This window comes from Oncorhynchus mykiss, chromosome 30 (genome assembly GCF_057628025.1).
Source record: "Oncorhynchus mykiss isolate SJ-2025 chromosome 30, ASM5762802v1, whole genome shotgun sequence".
NCBI classification, from domain to species: Eukaryota; Metazoa; Chordata; class Actinopteri; order Salmoniformes; family Salmonidae; genus Oncorhynchus; species Oncorhynchus mykiss.
Window position 1 is genome coordinate 22,757,475 of NC_143051.1, and position 10,108 is coordinate 22,767,582.

Sequence of the window (10,108 nt, forward strand, 5' to 3'; positions counted from 1 at the left end):
GTGTCTCTTGTTTAGTCCTCTCACTGGCTCTCTGCCAAACAGCCCTGGCATACAGTATGTCTCAATCATATTTTCATCTTCCCTTCTTTTTGCTTTTGTCTGATCTTCTCTCTCTTTTCTGAATTCCCTCATCTCTTCCTCTCTGCTGTACTAAAATGTCAATCTCACCGATCTTCACATGCATATGCCCCTCTCTCTCCCTCTTTCTCTATCCCCTTGTTCTTTCTCTCGCCCCCTCTCTCCCTCTCATACCTCCTCATCCCTCTCTCCATACTCCTACATAATCATCCAGTCATAACTCCTACAGTATCCTAGTGGTAATGGTCCCACTGCACCCAGAGGTCAGGGTAGTCTCCAGCAGTTTCATGACCAGGCTGTACTACTGTATAACACTGTAACCATTAACGCAGGATTTTGATGTTGTGTGTCCTCAGGGGGAAGTTTGTCAGTCATCTTAAACACACACACACACACACACACAGAAGGTTGTCAGAATGTCAGTCATCCACCGACTGTGAATTAGGCATGGGCGTTGACCAGATTGTCATACCTTCATACCAACCTTATGCCATCCCAGGTTATTTGGTAATAGCAGCACTGAACACAAAGGGCACGGTTTTCAAACCCCACTGAGTCTCTAATTTGAAGGTTAGCAATGCTAATAAGTCCATGTAAAATCCCATGATGAATGCTAGTTAAATGCTAACCGAGTCATTGCGAACGTTCTATACAGTCTCTGACAAACAATTTACAGGGCAGACATCCCAGCTCATCAAGTTATACAAGTAACTCAAAAATGCTACTGACAGTTTGCTGCACACGCAAAACAAATATTAGACCGCAAGGCTCTTGATCCAGGAGGAGATTCTCTGCTGTTACCAAGCACAGCTTGATTATGAAACGAGCTAACCACTTAGCTAGATAACTAACTAACTTGCTAGCTACTCATTTAGCAAACCAAATGCACAACTACAGAGCATTTAGCACATTTTTAGACAGTTAACTTTAATAGTTATAATACATCTAGCTGGCAAACATTTGGTTGTGAATTCCATACTGTAACTACGTCACCTGACTCATGTTGCACAAAAGTGAGTGACTCCCAAGGCTCCAGTCTCTTAATGTTGTGTGCTTGTAAACAAACATAAGGTGACTGTGGTCTACCGCTAAGCTTCATTATGAACAGTTATGTGACCGGTGAAATGACACATGTAAGTTAACTGCAAACATTGTGTCTATAAGGTAGTAGTTTTGGAATTGTTAGCTAGATTACTTGTTGGTTATTACTGCATTGTCGGAACTAGAAGCACAAGCATTTCGCTACACTCGCATTAACATCTGCTAACCATGTGTATGTGACAAATAAAATGTGATTTGATTTGCAGGTATTTATACCAAACAAAAATATAAACTCAACATGCAACAAAAATGTATGATTCTACTGAGTTAGTTATTTAGTCAATAGTCAATTGAAATAAATTCATTAGGCCCTAATATTTGAATTTCACATGACTGGGCAGGGTCGCAGCATAGGCCCACCCACTTGGGAGCCAGCCTAACCCACTGGGGAGACAGGCCTAGAAAATGCAAATTTTAAATTAGTTTTTCCCCACAAAAGGGCTTTATTAGACAGATACTCCCCCGTTTCATCGGCTGTGGAGGTCCTGCGCTGGCGTGGTTACACATTGGTCTGCGGTTGTGAGGCCAGTTGAACGTACTGCCAATTTCTCGAAAATGACATTGGAGGCGGCTTATGGTAGAGAAATTGACATTCAATTCTTTGCCAACAGCTCTGGCGGACATTCCTGCAGTCAGCATGCCAATTGCACACTCCCTCAACTTGAGACATCTGTGGCATTGTGTTGTGTGACAGAACTGCACATTTTATCAGCTTTTTGTTGTCCTAGGGCTGTCTCAGACAGTTGTCTGTTCTTTCGACCCTCTTCCTCCTACTGCTGCTGGCCTTTGCAGATTCTGCTGTTAAGCTCCTGCTGTAATGCTACGAATAGGCTACCATTTGGAGTGACGATTTATCTTACCTTTTCTGCATACCAGTTATTATTTTTAAGTGCACATTTTCGTCAAACAGTTTTATTTTCATTTATAATAGTCTTCGTATCTTAAAATTATTATCATGTAGTTACATTTTTTTCTCAAAGTAACTTCTATTGCCATTGCCAACTATATAAACAGCCTACATAAGGCCAACAAATAACATTGCAGCCTGTAGGTAGAAGTATTCTATAAGTATTCTATAAATCTAATTGGCTATGCATGGCCTGTCTGTAAGGAACTTGAAACATTGTGTCAACTATTAACTTGGTCCAATCTGAAGCTAGCACTAGCGAACTTGCAACATTGCGTAACATTTTCTGGGCCCTCAGTTTCCTGCTCCAGTCAGCTCCAGACAGACATAGCTGTAGGCTATTTGCGCAAGGGATAAGAAATAATCAGGTAGGCCTATTTTATGACGTTTCCACTGGACCAGAGCATGACTTTTATTAGATTTTTTTACCCTTTTCACGGTGAGTGGTTATTGAAAGAGGGCTTGAAAGATTTTTTTATCTAGGCTGAGTTAAGGAACTAATGTCATTCTCAATTCATGTAAGAACAGACTTTGTTTACTTGCTGTTTGAGGTGAAGAATGTATTACTTTGAGAAGTTCCACAGTGGTGGTGCATTAAGACAATCAGAAATACTATCAGATCCTCAAATGGGCACATTTTATAGGTCTATATTTGCGCGCAGGCCAGGTAGCCTCGGCCTACTTCTATGTATAATCAGGTGTGCGTCCTTACTCAACATTGACAGCGCTACAAACAAACGACAATGAAAACTTGTTCCTCACAAATGTAGCCTAGGTTGTGCGGCCCCCTAGACAATGAGAAAGGTTAAAGATTGTAATAAGAATATATTGAATGCATTAACAGAAATTACCGTAACAAAACATGGGAAATGATGGGAATTAACGGTAAATGTACTACTGGTGATAATGGTGTGCCAACCCCGCGGCCTCAGCAATGGATTTGTCTACTGCGACAGGCGGGAATCAGACCGGTGTCTCATATGCCATAAAAACATATATATTTTAGACTGCTCAGCCCACCAACAGCCTAGCGACCAAACAATCGACCAGTCGACTAAATAGGGTCAGCTCTATATTGTCCCCAACACAAGGTGCACCTGTGTAGTGATCATGCTGTTTAATCAGCTTCTTGATATGCCAACCCTGTCGGGTGGATGGATTATTTTGGAAAAGGAGGAATCCATTTGTGGCTAACATTTGAGAGAAATAAGCTTTTTATGCGTTTGGAAAATTTCGGAGATCTTTTATTTCAGTTCATGAAACATCGTACCTACGCTTTACATGTTGCGTTTCATATCTTTTTTTCAGTATACTTAAAAAGTACCTAGAAATATTCACTTTTATACAAAAATTGTTACAACAGTTTTGAAAAACCATCCCGTGGCTATTTCCAAATAACCGATATACGGTATATATGGGAGATTATGAATATGCTCACACACACACACATACGCAGAGACACACACACACACATATGCAGAGACACACACACGCAGACACACATACGCAGACACACACACAAATACGCACAGACACACACTCAGTAACATTTCTCTCTCTCAGGGGCCTTCATTCCAGCAGTTCCAGTCCAACCAGTAGTCCTACGTTACCCCAACAGAATGGTAAGCATACAACTACTCTCCTTCCCTCCCTCTTCTCCTCCAAACCACCCTCTCTCCATGCCTACTTTCCTTTCCATATCCTTCCTTCCCCTCTCCCTCCCTTTGTCCTTTGACCCTTTGTCCCTTTTCTCCCCAATTTCACCCTTAACCACTGCGTCACCTGGGAGGCCCTAGTTTTTCTCTTCTCAAGGTGTGAGTCAGTCTGTGCCCATTTTGAGTGGCTTCATACTTGTGCGGAGTGATATTTCATCTCTACAATGTCGTCCTCTCCTCTTGACCTGCGATAGCACAAAATAACTGAAACCGTCAAAGCAAGTCTCAAATAGACGATGCCCCAAGTTGCTTTCACTTGTACATAGTTTTCAGACCATTGTAGATGAAGGAGAGGGGAAAGGAAGCCTCTGTAGACTATTGAGATGCAGCCTCTGTAGGTGCCAGTCCTGCTGTGTGTCACTCATTTAGGCCATGAGCACACTGTGATTTTTGTGTTTGAGTATTTCAGAAGGAGCCAATGCTTTTTCAATGGGAGTTATCTGTTGACAGATGAATGACAACAGAGATTGTCTGACAAATGCACAAATGGTCTGTCTTTAGACAGATGAAACTCGTCGGCACTCGTCTGAAAATAGTTGGCTTGAGTTGCACTTTTGACGGACAAAAACGGACAATGATGTACGTCGTACGATTTGATCCCTATTCATGCGTCTGTGTGTCTGGCCCGCAGAGGAGAGGAAGCCAGTGTACAGTATTGAGATGCAGCCTCTGTGTAGGCCCCATTCTTGCTGTGTAACTAATTTCCTCTTCCGACAGGATACGATCACGTGGACATGGCAAGGCCCTGGAGCGTGAGTATCTCTTCCTCATTATTTCCGTCTCTCTGTCTCTCTCTCAGCGTGTTTTCACATATGGGCCTCTTTAAAAGAACCGACCACAGTCCTCTTTAATGTGAACTCTGTTCTCTTTGTATTCACACTGCCTTTGAATGAGGACCACTCTTTAGCCAGCTCACTTCACCTATTTTTGTGGACAGAGTCCTCTTTGCATTCACATTGCTATGTTTAGAAAGGAACCAAGATCTTTTCCCAACATTCACTCTGTTTTTACAAAATACAGACCAGCCATTCAATCAGAATGCGTTATCGGACAGCTAGATATACTTACAGTACCGATATTTTGGAAGCTAATAGATTGCAAATGGGGGGAAATATGAGACATAATAATTGTAATCAGAAGATACAATTAACATGTAAATTTGATTGGTAGCAGAATAAATAGCAATAGAAAAACTGCAGATAAAAACTGCCCCTTTAGGAGCTAGAATAGATGTTGTACCTTGTGTTGTAATTCTCACCAAATAGGTTTTCTTCTCACGCTATAACAATACTTCACCAATAAACAGCTGATGAAGCTCTCTTAGCCTATACACATTGCAAACAAAAACTCCGCACATTTTGGGATTTCTGTGCGTCCTTGACAATCACTAATCAATATTCAAAAACGGCACACATCTGGCAATATGTTTTAGATTGGACGGGGATGTTGTGTTTTTAGGCCTGTGGTTAATCTTCACAGTATCCCCTTGCACAACTTATCTCTATTCTCTCATCACCCCTCCCCCTTTTTTCTTTCTGAATCAGCTGATTACTCTCTCTCGCTTTCCACTCAGGTTTGAGATACTGTGGCTGACACTGTGCCAGTTTCATAACCCCATAGAGATTGAGGTAACGGTTATTTTTTTAAAGGTGGACTCAGCAAATATGATGTCATTGTTACATAGTGGGGCATCTTACTGCGTACGGACGTCCAATCTTTCTTGAAGGAAGAGAAATGGAAGATGGGCAGGTGATAACAATGAGTTTTTCTTCCATGCAGTACCTGCCTCTCTACACTCCTTCTGAGGAAGAGAAGAACAACCCTGCTCTGTTCGCCAATAATGTCAGAAGCATCATGGCCAAGTTAGTTGTGTGTGTGTGTGGCCTCCCCAGGTTACATAATTTACATCTGGCTATCTGTGTGTCTTATACTTCTCTAAATGCCTGCCACATATACAGTATATCTGACATGTCAGGGGGGTATCCTGACTGCTCTCTCTGTGCTCTGATAGGGCCCTGGAGCTGCCCATCACAGACCTGTCGTTTGATGATTGCCAGCTGAGCCTAGCAAAGGGCCCAATGCGTGTCCCTAGCAACAGCAGCCTACTGCAGTTCAATAGACTAGCGCGAAGGCTCGGGTGAGTTGGAGTTTACTTTACTATTGGTTGTTAAGCGTTATTACAGGTCCTTAATAGTTTTTAAAAACAGAATTGTTTTGCTGATGTAACAAAACATTGATGTTGAATGAATAAGAACATTTAAAAATGTTATAAATGTTTATTCTAAAATCGTACATTCTGTTTTTGTTGAGGTGTCTGAATGGGTAGGTAGGGTATGAGTGATCTCCTGTACCTCGTTTTGACATTTTAAGGGTGTCATACTGGGGAAATATGACTGGATTTACTGGGAAATACTACGACTAATATTACTGGATTTACTGGGAAATACTACGACTAATATTACTGGATTTACTGGGAAATACTACGACTAATATTACTGGATTTACTGGGAAATAGTACGACTAATATTACTGGATTTACTGGGAAATACTATGACAAATATTACTGGGTTTACTGGGAAATACTACGACCAATATTACTGGATTTACTGGGAAATACTACGACTAATATTACTGGGTTTACTGGTCGAACTGGGAAATCCTACAGGGTTTACTGATAATACTGGGAAATACTACTGGGTTTAGTTATAATACTGGGTAATACTACTGAAATGCTAGTGGGTTTACTAGGAAATACTACTGGGTTTACTGATAATACTGGGAAATAGTACTAAGGAAAATGGCAGATCAATGTCAAAGGAATGTGTTGAATACATTCAGATACTAGAAAGTGTATTATTTCAAATTATTTGAGATGTACTTGATTTTGCCATTTAAATCTGTGGTTTTCAAACTTTTTCAGCAGGGACCCCATTTTTGGCACCAGAAATTCATCCCACCCCAAATCTAATGACACATCTTTAAAACCGGTACATGTTTATTTTCACATCAACAAATAACCTTCAATTCATTACATTCTCATTTCTCCTATCAACATTAAGACAGCCAATACATACATTTACTCAATCAAATGTCAAATTATTTCTCAATAAAGTTTGTATATTGTCCCATTAAAATAATCTGTATTGGTTCCCGATTTTTATATATATATTTAATTTGTGAATCCCACTGCAATTCTCGCGGGCCCGACTTTGAATAACGCTGCATTAAATGGACAAAATCAAGCTTCTAGCCACAACCCTGGACAGTAGGAAATGTATTTCTAAACCATGTATTTTCTATGTGCAGGCTGAGAGCGGGGACGACAGATACGGTGTTAGAGCAGCAGGCTAGCAAAGCCAGGAAGCTTTGGGGATACACACTGGGATTGGGGGACTTTGCTCATTACCTCGACCTACCTGTGACGGACATGCTCACAGAGTTACACAGCCTCTTCAACCAGGTAGATATCTAACACACAGTGTATAACTCACATGGGGTCCTACACACACTGATTTTATTCAGTCAGTCAATCAAATTAGGATAAATAAATAACCATTAGTGTTCTTTTCTTGCTCTGTCCCGTTCTCTCTCTCTTTCTCTCTTTCTCTCTCTCTCTTTCTTTCTCTCTTTCTCTCTCTTTTTCTCTTTTTTTCTTTCTCTCTTTCTCTCTCTCTTTCTTACTCTCTCTCTTACTCCCTCTCTCTCTCTTACTCCCTCTCTCTCTCTTACTCCCTCTCTCTCTCTTACTCCCTCTCTCTCTCTTACTCCCTCTCTCTCTCTTACTCTCTCTCTCTCTCTCTCTTACTCTCTCTCTCTTACTCACTCTCTGAAGCATGGAGATGGTCAGATTGACATCAGGGAGTATGTGATAGCCCTGTCTGTGGCATGTCAACCCTCTAAAGCCATGGACACCCTCAGGCTGGCCTTTGGGGTGAGTGACAGGCAATGAAGCTTTATAACAGTTCCTATGAAGCACTATAAGAACCCAATGTCTGCTCTTGTAAGGCATTTATAATATAAATACCTAGAAAAGATATAAACCGTCTGCTATATAAAACGTTATAACTGTCCTATGTCCTGACCCTGGTCAGATGTACGAGGCGAAGGAGGACAGGGCGATCGTGGAAAAGGATCTGGCATCCATTTTGAGAACGGCGTTGGGAGTAGCAGAGGTCGACGTCACAGAGTTGTTCTCAGCAATCGACACACTTGACGCGGGGAAGATCACACACGGTGATATCACACACTAACGCCCTTTCTTGCACTAACGTTCTCACTCGTCTTTTCTTACTAGCATTGACTTTGCTGATAGTTGATTTATTGAGGAAAACGTTTTACTTGCTGTGAAATGTAGTTGTTTCACCTCGCTACTTTAAGTTGAATGCACTAACTGTAAATCACTCTGGTTAAGAGCGTCCAACTAACGGGATCATGGCCAACACTAATTACAATCTCTCTTTCACTCTGTCCTTCTCTCTCTCTATATCCATCTGTAGATGACTTCTGTCGGTTCGTGGAGCAGCACCCAGACTTTGCTCAGGAGTACCTCCTCTCCTCCAGGACAACCCCCTCTACCCCCCACACAGCCCCCCTGGTCAACGGCTTCAGTGTGGCCCATTACGACATGGAGGAGCAGACCTGCAGCCTCCCTGGACAAAAGAGGAAAGAAGACTGACTCAAATGGATCTATCTTCTGCCTATCACAGAGAGAGGAGGGGAATGGAGGGAGGAGGGAAAAGATGGCGGGATAGAAGGACGATCGGGAGGTCCTGGGCCTCTATCAAACAAATCTATCTTCTACAGTTACTGTATCTTCTGTGTTACTGTGGCCCGCATGTTCTACCAGAGAGGAGGAGGGAGGGAGGGAGTGAGGGATAGGATATATTGAGATAAGAAGGGGTGGATAGACAGAGGGAGAGAGAAGTAAGAAACTATTAGGTGGATAGAGATTGAGACTGTGAAAGGGAGAGATGGAGGGAAGGAAGGGTTAGGTATGTTGAAGTAGAGTAGAGGGAGAGATTTGGTTAGTGAGAGAATATGATGGAGGGTGGAGACAATCTGTTCCTCCGGACACCATCTCACACCAATACTCCCATCTCTGGTTTTGTCTGCTACTGTTTTCAAGGACTTTGTATGCTTTCTGATTTCCAACATGAGTTTAAGGACCTGGACACCTGAGTTCATCAAACACTTTGGCTATTTATTTTCAAAAGGGTTTTACTTTTCTCTTATGTACAGTATAGGTATTTATTTGTCTTTCCTTTTTATCATAATGACAATGAAATGCACACTCTGGTAAGATGATTCATATTTTTTTTCAAGATTAGTTTTATCAGGTGATTAAGCACCAAACTGAGCTGAGCTTAATCACTGCCGTTAATCATAACGAGACTGACTGAGATCAATTGGATCGAGCTGAAACTAAGCATCTCACTGCCTTGTAGACCATAGCAACTCAAGACAAACTGTTAAAATGGGTGAATATGGGACCAAACTTAGACTTATTATTTTTAAACCACGTTCACATTGAGCTCCTTGTTGCCTTTTTAAATGGTTTTAAACGTGTTAATGGTTTTAATGTTGCTTGAGTGAAACATCCCACAGCTTAAGTGTATTTATTTTCATAGGCATAAACATTGGTGTCTCAAACATGAACATTTGTTGTTTTCCCTTTTCTTATTGGATGAACAGAGAAAAAGAGTTGGGTTCCATCTCAAATGACACCCTATTCCCTAAAGAGTGCATATTTAGCTCTGGTCAAAAGTAGTGCACTATATGGGGAATAGGATTCTATTGGGGGGTACATTCAGATCCTTACCTCCCTTTTTTTTAATTGCCTTTCTCATATCACTCTGGAATGAAGTTGACCTTACACAAATATATAGGATCAGCCCACCCTGCTGAAATCCTAACATTAACCATTATGCAGGGGGCCATCATAAAACTGATCTGTGATCAGTTCTGACTTTATGATAAACCATCAATCTGTTCTGGCTTTTTGTACTGGTTGGTTTTGTTTTGGGAATTCTCTGCAGTTTGACTTTAAATCGCCACCTTTTGTATGTTGTACATTTGTGGTATCTACATCTTTGAATGTTTGAATATATTCATTTTGTAAGAAAGTGAATTGTAAATTATGAATACCTATGCAGTGCTCTTCCCTGCCTTTTATGTTGAATTAAATCATGACATTTCTACAGCTGCGGCGTTATTCTTTATTGCCACTAGTGGGAGCTGTGGAAACATACATATTCAGTTTATTAGATGGTGACTATTCTATGCCTTCGGCAAGGATGATTGGAAAAAT

General features: G+C 41.2%; 1 protein-coding gene across 6 annotated transcripts in view; it reads left to right on the plus strand.

Annotated features, from left to right (window-relative positions):
• Positions 1-10,000, plus strand: part of LOC110488115 (lysophosphatidylcholine acyltransferase 1) — a 34,398-nt gene extending 24,398 nt beyond the window's left edge. For 3 of the 6 annotated variants that reach the window (XM_021560141.3, XM_021560140.3, XM_090227835.1), the window contains exons 7-15: positions 3,650-3,708; positions 4,519-4,553; positions 5,375-5,429; positions 5,581-5,663; positions 5,813-5,938; positions 7,108-7,261; positions 7,634-7,732; positions 7,893-8,034; positions 8,298-10,000. In XM_021560141.3, coding sequence (XP_021415816.1) covers positions 3,650-3,708; positions 4,519-4,553; positions 5,375-5,429; positions 5,581-5,663; positions 5,813-5,938; positions 7,108-7,261; positions 7,634-7,732; positions 7,893-8,034; positions 8,298-8,476 — 932 coding nt within the window. In that variant the 3' untranslated portion in view covers positions 8,477-10,000. Of the gene's footprint in view, positions 1-2,357; positions 2,455-3,649; positions 3,709-4,518; positions 4,554-5,374; positions 5,430-5,580; positions 5,664-5,812; positions 5,939-6,721; positions 6,789-7,107; positions 7,262-7,633; positions 7,733-7,892; positions 8,035-8,297 lie in introns of those variants that run through there. The other 3 variants (XR_016493560.1, XR_016493559.1, XM_090227836.1) reach the window with 2 other exon arrangements.
• Positions 10,001-10,108: the final 108 nt, after the last annotated feature.